This window comes from Colletotrichum paranaense (assembly GCF_030867605.1).
Source record: "Colletotrichum paranaense strain IMI 384185 chromosome Unknown Scaffold_6.1, whole genome shotgun sequence".
Classification (NCBI taxonomy): Eukaryota; Fungi; Ascomycota; class Sordariomycetes; order Glomerellales; family Glomerellaceae; genus Colletotrichum; species Colletotrichum paranaense.
This window is the reverse complement of record NW_026848964.1, coordinates 2,366,828-2,381,050: the sequence shown is the minus strand read 5'-3', so window position 1 is coordinate 2,381,050 and position 14,223 is coordinate 2,366,828. Positions and strand designations below refer to the sequence as shown.

General features: G+C 54.6%; 7 protein-coding genes across 7 annotated transcripts; 1 reads left to right on the top strand and 6 right to left on the bottom strand.

Annotated features, from left to right (window-relative positions):
- Positions 1–294: 294 nt before the first annotated feature.
- On the bottom strand, positions 295–1,386 carry CPAR01_08457 (CobW/HypB/UreG; the record flags this gene model as incomplete). The annotated part of the gene is made up of 1 exon (XM_060492725.1): positions 295–1,386. The coding sequence occupies one exon, from the start codon at positions 1,384–1,386 to the stop codon at positions 295–297; it is 1,092 nt and encodes a 363-aa protein (XP_060349095.1).
- A 1,045-nt stretch (positions 1,387–2,431) lies between these two features.
- On the top strand, positions 2,432–2,976 carry CPAR01_08456 (uncharacterized protein; the record flags this gene model as incomplete). Its single annotated transcript, XM_060492724.1, has 2 exons — positions 2,432–2,582; positions 2,816–2,976. 2 exons carry the CDS (start codon positions 2,432–2,434, stop codon positions 2,974–2,976), a joined length of 312 nt encoding a protein of 103 aa, XP_060349094.1.
- A 780-nt stretch (positions 2,977–3,756) lies between these two features.
- Positions 3,757–4,878, bottom strand: CPAR01_08455 (uncharacterized protein; the record flags this gene model as incomplete). The annotated part of the gene is made up of 2 exons (XM_060492723.1): positions 3,757–4,798; positions 4,874–4,878. 2 exons carry the CDS (start codon positions 4,876–4,878, stop codon positions 3,757–3,759), a joined length of 1,047 nt encoding a protein of 348 aa, XP_060349093.1.
- A 127-nt stretch (positions 4,879–5,005) lies between these two features.
- CPAR01_08454 (uncharacterized protein) lies at positions 5,006–5,626 on the bottom strand (the record flags this gene model as incomplete). The annotated part of the gene is made up of 2 exons (XM_060492722.1): positions 5,006–5,175; positions 5,260–5,626. 2 exons carry the CDS (start codon positions 5,624–5,626, stop codon positions 5,006–5,008), a joined length of 537 nt encoding a protein of 178 aa, XP_060349092.1.
- A 1,666-nt stretch (positions 5,627–7,292) lies between these two features.
- On the bottom strand, positions 7,293–8,542 carry CPAR01_08453 (uncharacterized protein; the record flags this gene model as incomplete). Its single annotated transcript, XM_060492721.1, has 2 exons — positions 7,293–8,334; positions 8,418–8,542. 2 exons carry the CDS (start codon positions 8,540–8,542, stop codon positions 7,293–7,295), a joined length of 1,167 nt encoding a protein of 388 aa, XP_060349091.1.
- Positions 8,543–10,161: 1,619 nt separating this feature from the next.
- On the bottom strand, positions 10,162–11,167 carry CPAR01_08452 (uncharacterized protein; the record flags this gene model as incomplete). The annotated part of the gene is made up of 2 exons (XM_060492720.1): positions 10,162–10,961; positions 11,020–11,167. The coding sequence occupies 2 exons, from the start codon at positions 11,165–11,167 to the stop codon at positions 10,162–10,164; spliced, it is 948 nt and encodes a 315-aa protein (XP_060349090.1).
- A 2,053-nt stretch (positions 11,168–13,220) lies between these two features.
- Positions 13,221–13,624, bottom strand: CPAR01_08451 (uncharacterized protein; the record flags this gene model as incomplete). Its single annotated transcript, XM_060492719.1, has 2 exons — positions 13,221–13,360; positions 13,546–13,624. 2 exons carry the CDS (start codon positions 13,622–13,624, stop codon positions 13,221–13,223), a joined length of 219 nt encoding a protein of 72 aa, XP_060349089.1.
- Positions 13,625–14,223: the final 599 nt, after the last annotated feature.

Genomic DNA, 14,223 nt, shown 5'->3' with positions numbered 1-14,223 from the left:
GCTCGGTGTTGAGGCCGTCTTGGGTATACGTCAACATTCGCATTGAGACATCCGCACTGATACTTCAAGGAACGGGCTGGCAACTCAGAGGCCTACTTAAAACTTTGAGACTTTGCGACTTCCATAGCACAATCAAGTGCGGTGGTTGATCTAAATTCTACGCTCTCAACTAACTCCTGCTTTCTGCTCGTTGCGTATTGCAATGCCTCAAAGTACCACTTTGAAACTCCCCATATGCGCCTTTTATGTCGTGTAAGTATGTATCTCTATCATCTTTTCGTCTACTCATTTTTTTCATGCGATCTTTGTAACGATCAACTCGCCCTCGCCGCCCTCAACTTCTAGAAATGATCCAGTCTCGAGCTTCTTCTTCCACTTGCCACTCTCGTACCGCCCCAAAACCATCGTCATTCGCAGCAAGGTCCCTTCACTGGAAGCATGCTCGGCGCCGCCTTCTGCAATGGGCGTGAAAGTCCACCGACCAAAGGCCCAATTGAGAATGTACCGAGATTTTGGGTGCGGCGGCGTGGGAATTTGAGAGTCCTCGTCCGAGTCCCTCACCGTCGACGACGCGGTCAGGACGGCCTTTATGCGATATACTTCGTCCTTTGGCGCGGCGCGCAAGAGCTTCTGCAGGCTGTCTACGTTGACAGCGGCGTTCTTGGGGCCTTTGAGTTCGATTGAGAGTACCTCAACCTCTGTCTGATGGTCGTGCGCGTGGTCCTCTCCCTTGTGATCGTGATCGTGCGTGTGCTCTTCCTTGAGGCCCTGCGCGAGACCGCCATCCACGCCAAACACAAGGTCAGCGCCGACCCAGCCCTTCTTGCTCTTAACCCAGGGGATATCCACCTCGAGGTCACCCACCCGGTCGAGGACCTCGTCGAAGCGGTCCTCGGAGCACAGCTCCCACTTGTTGAAGACGATCAAGTCGGTGTACTTTGCCTGGATGCGCGCCGTGTAGCTCGTATCCTCGTAGCCCTTCCAGTTCTCCGTGTCAATGACGCTGATGACGCCGTCGAGGGTGTAGTTGCCCGTCTCGCGCGCGAGGCGGTTGACCTCGAGAGCCAGCGTCGCGGGAAAAGCCGAGCCGCTCGTCTCGATGACGATGCGGTCCGGGCGGATGGTGGCGTGCAGCTCGGCGAGGGCGACGCTGAGCTGGCCGACGAGGTTGCAGCAGATGCAGCCGTTGAGGAGTTCCTGGACGCCCGAGATGGCGCTGGAGGAGGCCAGCTGGGAGTCGACGGCCAGGTCGCCGAATTCGTTCTTGAGGAGGGCGAGCTTGTAGGACGGATTCGCGGCCTTGAGCTGGGGGAGGAGATTGAGGATGAGCGTCGTCTTGCCGGAGCCGAGGAAACCGGTGATGATTGTAATTGGAATGGGGGCCATGATTGGCAAAAGAAGAAAAACTCTCAAAGTGCGCGCACGCGGGTGTCGGTAAATTCTACAAAAATCGAAGAACTGTGCACAGAACAGCTGGGAGAATTACAGCCGATAAGCTTTTGGTATTTGATGTCTGTATTGCCTACATCAGATCACCGCTCAGGTTTTTTTTTGGGTTGAGGAAAATGGCGCCGCCGCTCGGGAGCGGGTTGTCGCGTGGTGGTGGGATGGAGGGGTCGCAGAGCGCCCGGATAGTCCGATAAGAAGCCTGTGTCCGATAAGAGCCGATAAGCAGTGTTTTCGACTGGGGATTTTAAGGTTATCTTAGCGGGCAGCCAAGGGAACTACAGTGCCGAGCTAGGCGGTTTGACGTCATTGGCCCCAGTTTGCGGGTGGCTCACACCATCTTTCCTGCATCACATCGACAGCACCCAAGCAAACCATGGCAAGCACGGCAGGCACCAGATCAGCCGTCCTCCCCGAAAAATCGACTTGAATCGCACCAATTCTCCAACGAAAACCTGGAGGAAAAGGTCCTGTCCCCCGCCCAGACTTATGCGATCATAGCCTGGAGCTGGGACGCGCGGTCACCGTCTGTCCCCTCCCTCGGCCAAGTCCTTGCTTTGCTGCGTTCAGGTCCAGCCCAGTCTACCCCAGCGGCCCCATACCTACACCTCAGCCCGCGCAAAACCGTATGCCACGTTTGGATCCTGGCCGACCTTACCGTATTACTTGAAGTAACCCCCTTCCCCAGCTCCCCCAGCCCTGTCGGGCTATTTTCTCCTTCCATCTCACATTCTAGTCTATCAATGCCTGTTGCTCCGCCACACTCGAGAAACTCAATTTGACTTCACAAGAAACTCAGTACCCTTATTCAATACTATCGCCCTACTGTCACTATCGTCTCTCTCCTCCGCGGCCCATCTGATATCGCACATCGATCCACCGTCTCAGCCCTACCACGTTGACGACCACACCATCATCGCATCCGAATCCCCTTCCCACCTATCACCCGACACCAATCAACTAAGTCTCAGCACAGCCACCCATCATGTCCGCCGAACCCAACAGCAAGTTCGCGCCTGAGCCTCAGATCACGCACAAAGGCCGCGAGTTGAGCTTCAAGCAGAAGCTGGATCAAGCGGCCCACGACGCCCGTAAATCCGAAGAAGAGCCCAAGCAGAACCCTATTGTCGAAAAAGGTTGGTAAAGCATCACACCCGTCCCGCCTTTGCAATCATGTCAAATCACATCACAGCAGTTCCAATAACCTCTACAATTTCCACCGCATAACCCTCACCATCCAGCCCAGCCCAGCTCCGTCCTAGCCACTTCAGTCCCCCCCCTTGGTGTTTCCTCCATCCAATTTGTCGAGAATACGTGTAGCTCATCATGGACCAATTTCCACAAAAAAAAGTGACACAGTACATTCCAGCCGCCGCCAAGATCCTCGGTAACCCGCAGGAGGAAAAGGAGGAAAAGATTTCGCGTCCAGGAATTCCGGGACCACCCGAACGGCCGTACGACGACGTCCAGGTGGAGGAATTCATCCGCCAGCAGCACCGTAGCAAGGGAGAAGACGGCATTCTTCAATGAGAAAACAAAGCGCGACCAAAAAACAACGCCTGTGGCAGAGACCCAAAGCAAGAGGAAAGCACCACTAAAGAAAGCCTGGATACACACAAGCCTTTTGATTGAAATTGGGCGGCGTTTTTCTTTGGTATCTCAATCATTCTCGGTTTTTTTTGGTTTTTTTTTTTACGGAAGCCTTCACGACGAAATGAAAACTGGCTTGAAATTGGCACTCGCCTTCTCTTGTCGTACCACACTTTTACCCCTCGCAACGTCATCCCATAGCGTGATTCTGTCAACGGGCTTGGCGGTGATCAAAGCGTGGGGGATCCAACTACCTAGCATTCAACTTCACCACATCAAGCGAGAGAGAGAAAAGGGGATCATAGCAAAACACCCAAAAGGAAAAACCTGTATTCGTACTTCAATCTAAAAAACACAACAAGCAACGTTATTGATTCAAAATAATATCGCAACACCTTAGGGTCCTTTGTCCACCTATGTCAACTCCGCTGTGGGCAGCAGTAGCCCACAAATGCCGCCAATTAGTAAAACAAAATGACAACTTTCTTTCATGTATGAGAGAAATCGAGGAAAACTCCCGGGGATTATAGCCAAAAAGGGATTTACACAGGAACAAGGATCAAAATACCCGTATTTCTATTTTGAACCCCTTTCTCCGTGAAACCACCTTCTTTTTCCTTTTTCCCTCCTCTTTTGATCTTTGGGGACGCGAGCACACGGCGTTTGTGAATGGGGAGATGCCATGAATGAGAATCAGAAGACTAGAGAGTAGTGGTCGTCTTAAGCAAAGATGGTAAGGCCGGCAGCCATTGCGATACCGCAAAGGAGGCCGAGGCTCTGCTTGAGAGACGGTGCCGAGGCGACCTGGACTGTGGACGGCTTGGAGCCGGAAGCACCACCCGTGGCGGTTGAGCCAGAGGCACCGCCACCAGAGCCGCCAGCGCCAGACGCACCGGGAGCACCTCCAGCACCTCCAGCACCACCGGAAGAGCCGCCGGAAGAGCCGCCGGTCCCGGGAGCACCAGATGCGCCAGGGGCACCAGGAGCACCAGACTGAGCGGGAGTTCCACCGGGTGCACCACCGGCACCGGGAGCGCCAGACGCACCGGGGGCACCGCCGGCACCAGGAGCTCCGGAAGCGCCAGGAGCACCACCAGCGCCAGGGGCACCGGACTGACCGGGCTGGGCAGGAGAGCCGCCACCAGGGGCAGCGTTGTTGTAAGAGCCGTAGCTGCCGTAGACACCGTAGCTTCCGGCGCCCTGGCTGCCAGACGGAGCAGCGCCGTTGGCGCCACCGCCGTTACCTCCAGCACCGCCACCAGGGGTGGAGCCACCGTTGTTGGAGCCACCGCCGTTCTGGCCGCCTCCGTTGTTGTTGTTGTTGTTGTTGTTGTTGTTGGCTCCGCCTCCGTTGCCGGTACCCTGGCCGTTCCCGTTGCTGTAGGAGCCGTAGGAGCCGTACACGCCGTAGGGGGCGGCGGTGATGACGGGGTTGGCGTTCATGGTGACACCGTTGCCGTTGATAACGACGTCGGCGGTGGGCGTCGGGATGGGGCAGATGATGGGGATGGTCTTTTGGGCGCAGGGCTCGCAGTAGACGGTGGTGGGGGCGAAGCAAGGGGGGATGTCCTTGGTCACGTACTCCCACGGCTGGCCAGTGCAGACTTCGGTCACTGTGTAAGTGGCCATCCACGACGTGGAAGGGTTGGCGGCGAGAGCCGTTGTCGTGTACACGGTGGTGTAGACATTGGTGGTTGCGGTGGCGGTGACCGTGACTGCCGGGTCGCAGGTGAAGAAGGCCGAGGTGGTGAGGGCTCCGGAACTGAAGGTTGTATCAGTAAGTCTGTTTTATACGAGAGGCGATGGTGCTGTATCGAGAAGGGGATACTGTTCTCACCTCATCTTGACTGTTGTTTAGTACTAGCTTGGGGGAAGAGTTGATTAGGTGTATGTGGTTTGAGGGTTTGAAATTAGTTGTATGGGCGAGCGAGGGATTAGATTGAGCTGTACGGAACGAGCGACAGACAGGTTATCCTGGAATTATGGAACGAATGTGAGGGGACAGAGTCCAACGAATGACTGGGTGAAGCGGGAGTTCTTCTGGGGGGGGAAGACCGGGGGACGGGGGGGAGGAGAGAGAGAACTGGGGAACGAAAGGGCTAATCCAAGAGTTTCCTTCATCACGGCCGGCCTCTTCGTCTTATAGGGAGAGATCAGCAACTGTCAGGAGCGCGGCAAAAGAACGAGCCAAGAACCAAGAAGGGGATTAGCTGGAACACTCACTGGCCTGACGGGCCCCTGGGTACGTTGTCCCTCCTCGACTGGCTGTACGGAGTATGAAAGCAAGCATCTTGGTGGGAATGCCGGGACATTGCGGTACATTCCTCAGTGCCCGGGTCCGGACGACGATGGTCCCCTTGGTAGGAGCCGTTGACATCAGACATGTCCTTTCCATCCTGCGCGAGAGGCAAAGCATGCGGTAATATCCACCTTTGAGGGCCGGAGTGGATGCTAGAGGTGGTGCGGCTGATCCGAGAAGTCGGATTGAGGATAACCATCTTCCAATTCCTTGGTGTTGCTTGATTGCTAGAGGTGGGGATACTATCACCCGCTTGGCAACGACGACAGACGAAAAGAGGCAAGGGCACATATTGTGTTTGCCGGGATCAGAGACTCAGACGGGTGCCGGGGCGTTGACGCGCAGCAGCATTGCTCGGAGAGCATGGCCAAGAATGCAGCCAGGGCCTAAGACATGTGGCATGGTTACACCTCAACGGAAGGAAAAGAGTGGATGAGGGGGAGAGAGAGCGCGAGAAAGAGGGCCTATGGGAACGCTTTCAACCGTCTGTCGACTTGTCTTCAGAAACCAAGACACGTGAAAATTCGGGACTAACAGTCTAGAACCCAAACCGCTGTTTTCTCGTGCCTGGGTCTTTCTCCCTTGTACCTGAGGCTCTCACGGCTGTGTCTCGTCCTTTCGGGATTTCGATCGACCCTCACGGCAACAGCACTGGGAATGGAAGGAACCTGGAGGGACGGAGGCTCCCTTACGGCAGGAACTCCTACACTAGAGGATCCACCTTTCTTCTCTTCATGGTTCGCTGAGGAGTATCTTAGGTAAGGTACGGAGTGCAGGCCATGCTGACTGCACCTTCCTTTCCTCCAAAATGACGAGAGGTGTCGTTGGCATGCTCTCTGCCTTCCACCACTTTCAGACAAAGTTTGAATCCAGTTACGGCACGTAGGGAATGGCAATCATGGCATCAATCCAGTCTAGCCCATCAGCATGGCGTCAACTTAGGTAGACAGGGGATGAGGCTCAGGGCATTCTTGCATCACTTGCCGGCGCCGTTCCTGGCTACCCAACGTAGGAGCGAAGGTCAGAGAGTCGGCACTTTCCTCCAAACCGTCATATCTCTTCCATTCGCAAACGGAAATCAAGTCCACGGCTAGGAGGCAGTGAGCGGCTATCCGGGTTCCTGGCACCACAGGTCTCACTATTTCAAAGATAGCGTCGGGTTTTCTTTCGACGATCGTGGTGAGCACCAAGCGCGGACAAGAATTTACAACCCATGCCAGTTTTGAGAATATGGCATGTCCCCCATCAACAGCATCCCTCACCCACCGCCCGTGAAATGGGCCTGGGGAGAGACTTCCTATAATCCAGGGAATTTTAATCTGCAGAGCGATCCAACTCCGAAGAGAGGAAAAGGCAACGCGACACCGTGAGAAAAGACTGGGTGTAGGTCGTGGCAGCTCTGGGTTACTTTTTGATCTAAGGAAAAGAAAAAGAAGAAGAAAGAGAGAAAGAATTTTCGCAGCGAGCCGCCCTTTTGAAGCTGCTGGAATTCGGCGCTAGGCCGTTCTGGGGACCCGACCCATCAGTCTTACCGTGCAAGACTCATCTCTCTCACTGTTCGTCAGCACTGTACGACACTGCGGAGATTTCTGCCAAATCCACAGTGTCCACTTGTGTTGTGTGGACCGCGCCCTTCAACCTAACCTTCACCGTTCCGGTGTTACCATCACCACGTTGATCACGCATGCTCAGGAATAAGATTATCATTCAATCCCGTCTAGTCTAACCAATCGAGGAATACCATCATACCAGAGAAACCAGGAAACTCCATTGCCACGCGGAATGACACCGAAAACATCAAAAGCCAAGATTGTTAGACTCCGCAAGCTCGACTCGCTCAAGTAGCCTGCCAGCCCTACATTACGAAGTGCTTTCCCCCCTTCCATGATCACAAGCGCCTGAACACCAAAATATGCATCTACCATTAGCCGGTTCTCATGCCTCTCTCTCTCTCTCTCTACCAGTTCTTGGTGACCGTCATGGTTCTTGATCCCGCTGCGTAATCCTTGGCGTAGTCAGTGCCGATATACCGGCCCTTGAACGCCCAGATGATGATGCTGGGCAACCTCCACGTTCCCATCTGGCCGGTAGCCCTGCTCCGTCCAAGCGTGATGCCGGCCACGACCTTGGGGTCGACGACGTACGGCGCCGGCCTGGGCGCGCCCGTGAAGTGAGCCTGGATACTCTTCACCACGTGCTGCACCTGCAGGTCCGCCAGCCGCCCGTACCCGCCCTCGAGGTTGCCGACGTCGCCCACCACAAAGATGTTGTCGTGGCCGACCGCGCGTAGGCTCTTGTCCTGCTTGACGTACCCGGGCGGGTCGAGCATGTTGGACGGCAAGAAAGCGGTGTTGGGGATGGCGCCGACGGTCGGCAGGTACGCGTCCGTTTGGAGCGTTGTCTTCTTGCCGCTCTTGTCCGTGAGCTCGAGCGTCTTTTGGCCGTTGGCCTCGGTCTTCACGCTCGTGACCTTGGTGTTGTGGATCGTCTTGATATTGAGCTTCTGCAGCTCATTGAGCGCCGCCTTGCGCACGCTGTCGGTGAAGGGAGGGCCGAGGGGCAGCTCGTCGTTGTAGATAAAGTAGACTTCCTTGCTGCGCTTCTGCGAGTACTCGAAGCCGATCTCGCCCACCGTCTCGGTGCCCGTAACGCCGCCGCCGGCGACGACGATGCTCTTTGCGTCGGAGAGCTGCCGGCGGATGTCGCCGAGCGCCTTCTTGGTCTCCTCCGTCGTGCCGACCTCCTTCCACGGCATGCTCTCCTTCGCGCGGGTGCCGGTCGCGATGACGACGGCGTCGTAGGCGATGGACCTGCGGCTGCCGTCGTTGACCACTACGTCGACGGTGTTCTTGTCGTCGTTGAGCTGCTCGGCCTTACCGATAATGACCTCGTAGCTTTCCTTGGGGTACTTTGCAAATGACGGCTCAATGGGATGGAAGAGCACGTCGTCGCCAAATTGGCCAGGCACAACGCCGCGGACGGAAGCGAGGTTCCAGTAGCTGTGAAGCTTGGGTGTAAGTGGATGACGTCTTGCATAGTGCGTGTGTATGTGCGTGCTACGCCACCAAGTATGGGAACTTACTGCTCAGAGTTAGGCGTCACCAATATGACCTTCAGGTCCTTGACCAGCGGCACTGTATGCTTCAAGGCATGGTGTGCAATGGGCAGGCCGGCAAGGCCAGCACCAAGAACGACGAGGGTAGGCATTATCGCGTGGCTGTTGAGACTTGCGGTATGTTGGTGTGCGAGGCAAGATGGGGGGATGTTGCGTTACGAAGCTTCTATAGCTTCGGGAGCTTGGTAAGGTAGCTTGCAAACAGCGGTAGGTTGTATTAAGGGTTTCTGACCCCCCTTGCAGTTATGCTAGGATGTAGCTCTGCCGGGTTTCTGATTCGTTTCGAAACGTTGGGAAGATGTATGAGTTGAGGTGGATAGGCAAACTAAACCCTCTAGTATCAAGGAGCAGAGCGTGGCGACGAGAAATGCTTTATACAAGATTGAACGGGGCAGGACTTTGGTATGCATCAACTCGTGGTTAAAGTTGTGGACGATGGGGAAGTCGGACTTCACAATTGCGCCTAGGTTTTTTTGCGTTCAATGGGGCGCCAAGGTGTAGTACGCGGTGTAACTCGGAGACATTTCTGCTCCGTTTCGCTGTAGAGCACCCGAGCCATCGACAGGGCCTCCCGGAAGTCTCAAGTCGTCAACCCCGGACGGATACCCAAGACGGAAGGAACCACACCTCAGATAGAGATCTAGACGGGTACCTCAGGTGCTAGATTGATCATTGTGGGCTGTGACAAGACGCATCGTACGGATTAGCCGCTCGGGGCGGATACAGTTATTAGTCAGGTAGGCGACTACAATCTATTACCTGTAGACTAGGCGCGCGAGAAAAACAGGTGTAAGTGACTCATGCAATGCTTTGAAAGGGGGAAAAACATCCGCTTGCGCTATTTGCAAGGAACAACTGCAAGAAACGGGCCTAGATCAAGAAAGACATTGAAAACTGAGTAGCACACTTGCAAGGGAAAGCTGTGTTTGAGAGTGCGAGTGAGCGCGCGGTGCGGAGCGGACTTTTTTGCAGACACTAAGACATCGAAGGGCAGGCGCTGGCATGACTAAGGATCCATATGATGGCAGGTCGTGACGACCCTCTCGGGAAGGAAGGGCGTGACGAGATCACATGATTGTGCATGTGACACGGGGATGATCGGTCCCCCGGGCCCGTGCGGAGGAAGGCCACTCAGCCAGGATTTCGGGGACTGGACCCAAATCCCTCCGGACCGACCAGGTCCTTATCCCGAGCTGGCTACGTTCTTGTCCCGACCCGGCCACGCTGTCCCTCCGACCTCGATCTTGACAGTCCCGAGGGGCTGAGTCGTGGCACTCAGTTGGCTCTCACCACTGTTGCTGTCAGCAATATCGACCCATCAATTGCGCTGTCATGATGGTTTATCGGTAGGAGATGCAAGTTTGCCAAGTTTGCGCCAAAACCGTTGGCCTGTTTTGGCTCCACGATCCACAGGTAGGGATGTGGTGCTAGCGAGCGAACCATTACCAGGATGTTTGTACGGAGGACTGGGATCATAGACATCACTGAGACGAGCTAATCACAACTACAAAGTGAACGAAACGCAATGTGGCCGCGTCTTAGCTATTGTATTGGCATGCTGCTCTACCCTATATACGACTAGCATCCCTCCACATTCAGCTTATAGCGGCAGCCAGGAAAAGAAAGGAAAACATCTTCTGGCCTCTTCAGCAAGTGTAACAAAAACTCCCCAACCTGGATCACTTTCTGTGCCCGTAACGACCCGTAAAGGTTACATGAAGACGAACAGGGAACCGATGAGGCAGAGACCCATGGTCATGAGGCCGAGACCAGGAGCGAGGCTGAGACCACTGGCGCGGGCAGGGTTCGACGGCTGAGCACCACCAATAGGGGGCGCGCTAGCACCCGGCATACCGGGCATGGGCATCGTCATACCGGGAGCCATGCTCATGCCGGGCATGTTGGGCATACCGGGCATTCCACCGCCACCGGGGGTAGTCGGGGTTCCGGCAGGAGGCGCAGGGGCGGGCATCGGCATCGGCTTAGGCTGCATGGTACCGCCTCCGCCACCGGTGCTGTTACCGCGGCTACCTCCACCACCAGTTCCTTGACCAGCACCAACGGGTCCGGCGTTCGTAACGCGGAAGAAGTTACCGGCGACAACCTTGTCTGAGAGACCAGCCGCCATGAGGCCGTTCATGACGTTGAAGTCACGACGGCTCTGAGCCGCGCCGGAGAGGGCCATCAGGCCTTGCTGCGTAATCATCGTGTGGTCGACCGCGACAAAGGTGTATCTATGGCTGAGAGGCTCTCTCGCGGGCGGGTTGGGGCCAATGTACGGCGCCAGAGCGGCTGCGTTCATCTTGTTTTGCATCAGGAACACCTTCTTGGGCCCGGCGGTCGTGTTGAGCGTCGTCGGGGTATCGGCAGACATTAGACCGGTCTGCATCCAGTGGAGGAGAGTTCCGGTCTTGGGAGGTTGGTTGGTCGGGACGTCGATATCCACCATTATCACTGCATACTGGCCCTTGAGCTGCTGCTCGGTCGCAATTGTGGGTTGCGTCTGACTAGCTATTGGGTTCTTGTTAGGTTGACCTCGCTCTTTGGTCTCGACCGTGTGAAAACTTACAATCTCTAGGCAGGTTCACGCCATCCAGTGCCGAGATGCCTCCGTAAGAAACAATTAGGGGAGTGTTTGACTGGGGCATAAAGCCCATGGGCGTAGCGGCCGACGTCAACGTCGCCGCCGCCAGGACGGCAATAGCCTTGGATAACATTATTAAGAAATATCTTGAAGGAGTGGATAGTAAGTCGCTACTGTGTTTAGAATCGAAAGAAAGAAAGGAATGAATAAGAACAACACGGCCAAGCGGAAAGACCTGGCTCAACCACAACGTCGTTTAACAGGAAAGAAAAAGAGTTCAGGCCACACTTATCTTGCCTTTGAGCGACCTGCCCAGACATTATCTAGGGCGCCTACTCTTTTCGCCTCAAGTAAACCTTGGGGGTCATCCGTGGGTGCGGAAACATTGTCGATCCAGGGTGAAACGCAGTCTTAGCACTATTGTTACAAGACGCAACTGCCTGCTGCATGAAGCATTGGCCCACGACCACACTTCCTGGGCCTCGGGAGATGCGCGTCGATGGACGGGGAGAGCCTGTACCTGGATTATGCAGGGTTATCCTTATTTGAACTTAACAGGAACAAGCTGCGACTGCATGTTGCGACATCGCGCCCAGCCGAGGGATCGTGAGTTCTCCGCCCTCTGTCCGCCTTGGGTGTTTGCTTGAAATAACGATACACCATGCCGAGATCTCCAGCATTATCCCGCTATTGCCTTCTGTGCTCTATATCCTCCCAAGCGACCCCGGGAAAGGCCCTTTGAACCTGTCCAATATTGCATTGGCAGAGTCTGTGGAGATAAAGGTTGGCGATCATTTTCGCTGGCTGGAGTAGTCAGCTAAGAGATGGGATGCTTATGCGACGCCGGCATAGTTTCTGGACTTAACCCGAGGTCTGTGTGTTGGGGATGCGCCCTTACTGTCTTCTCCTAGAGACTGGCCATTGCGGTCAAAGCCAATCACGTTGTGTTGAGCTGGGCTCCGGCTCTCTTCCGTGCTGATAGTTGAGTGTAAGCCAATGACAAAAGTCCCGTGACTTGCGAGATCAAAAACAATAAAGAATGATCTTTTCTGCTACGGCGCCCCCAAGAAATGGGGAAACGGATGCAGCCGGCCTGGCTTCAAGGAATCCATGTTGACCTGGTGGCTGGCACAACCCCGCCACTGCGAGTACTGAGTTGCAGGAGACCATGAAACATCGGCCTTTTGTTTCCGATGCTCGGCATCCGGAGTCTACCAGTGTCTTCGCCAATGGCCGTCCGGAACGTATAAACCCCAAAAAGGACGCCATCTGAACTTCACCACGAGGCCACAGGCTGCAGAGGAGATATTGACGGTGAATATGTGCGCAAAGCCCAAATTACTGCTCGTCGGTGATCCAGCGGCTGATCCGGCTTATTGCGCAACAGACTTGGTTCAAGGAGGGAATTTAGAGGTGAAAGTGAATCCTAAATGACTGGAACTGACCCAAATCCGGATAGGAATGAGGCTCAAGCTTGTCTCACCTACCAATGACCTTTTCAGCAACAAAATCGGCGTCAATGAGTCGTCAAGGCAAGGTTTGCCCGCCTAATGCGCCTCAGAGCCAAGCCTATGTTGCATTCATATAATCAGCACCAGAGTACTGTGTGAACGCCAAGGTTCCGCGTGGGATGCCGACATCGTCAAGTTGCTTTTAGTGGTGATAGGAATGGTGCCTGGCCGTGGTCTATTGGCTTCAGCTGATCGACTGCGCAACACCAGCAATGGGGGTTTGCAGGAATGATCGTCCACCGTCGTCCTCTCATGAACACCCTTCTGCCACCTTGGATGAGCACAATGTGATTTGTCGCCGCAAAAGTGTTTGTCTGCTCCAAGAGATCGACAATGCGCACAACTCAATGGGGTCTCCCAGCCCGAACACTAATGCATTCGTACACTTTGGCTTTCTGCGAGCGAACTCACCGTCCAACTGGTTGGAGGACATGATAGCCATGGCTGAACCACGATGACCCTCCGATTCCCTCAATTGGTAGCAGGGTCTGGGATGAATGATATACAGACCAAACCTAGACCTATTCGATGGTCTGCGGCGACTCAGAACACTCCGGCAGCGGGGTTGGTGGAGGATCGGCAAAAGATCGACCTGGGCTGTCGATTGTTGTAAGGCGAGACAAGGGTCCTTTAGGTAAGATCAGACGGGAGTTATCGTGACACACGTTGATGGATTCAACGGTCGTCATCCTCCTTCCCGTCTGCGTATTTGTTGGACAAGTCGTATTGTAATTCGTCGCGACTACGCACGTCTTTGCTCAGGAACGCAAGCGTCTGAACAATATTTCTCGGGTGGTCGATGCCGTGCCTACTCCCTTGGAAGTCCAGTTAGCATACCAAGATCACAATCTCATGTAGACAGATTTCTCAAATACCGTGTCAGATCTGATGTGTGGTGGTTTCATCTGAATCATGTGCCCACCGTCGTTGTACGAGAGAGGAGGAAATCAACCGTGTGTCACTCGGAGGGGTTGATGTGAGCACAGCAACAAAGGCATACCTGCTTCGCTTTCGCGGTTGGAATCGAGTGAGGAGCTTAGGAACCTTGCTGTAAGTAGGCAGTAGGCGTGTTGGTACATACATTAGAAGGGCAGCCTTTCGGCCGGAACGAAGTGGGTGATATCGTATGCTGCACTACATCATCAGGATGTGACAGGAGGGAGAAGTTTGCCAAGCCCACTGATTAACCTGAAGTGGAAGTAGGTGGGTGGAAGGGCCATTCTAATGGCTTGTACAACCTTCTACGTTGCGCTTTTCTGACGATATGCCACCATGACGAGTTGGGAGAGAAGGACGCGCCGTTTGTATGAGCCATGGGCATTCTCATCTGGTAGGTGTAGTCTGGTGCCTCTCTCATTTTTCTATCCTGGTTACGGCAAGGACGATTGCCCGCGTGTCCTCTTGACCGACACGTGCAAGATAGATTACCCTACATAGGTGGTTTTGGTCCTTAACGTCACTTCGAACACTGCAATGTGCATTGAATTAGAGACTATCACCAGGATGTGAAAAAGTTATTCGGCAAATCATCATACCATCAAAGGAAAGTTCAATATGATGCATCTGGGCAGGGGCTATTTTGTAGTGGGTTGAGAATGATGGTATCACGTAAGATAAGCTAACAGTTATCCCGTTTGCTGCCGAAGGCTTATACCACCTGCTGGGCTTTTCGAATTCG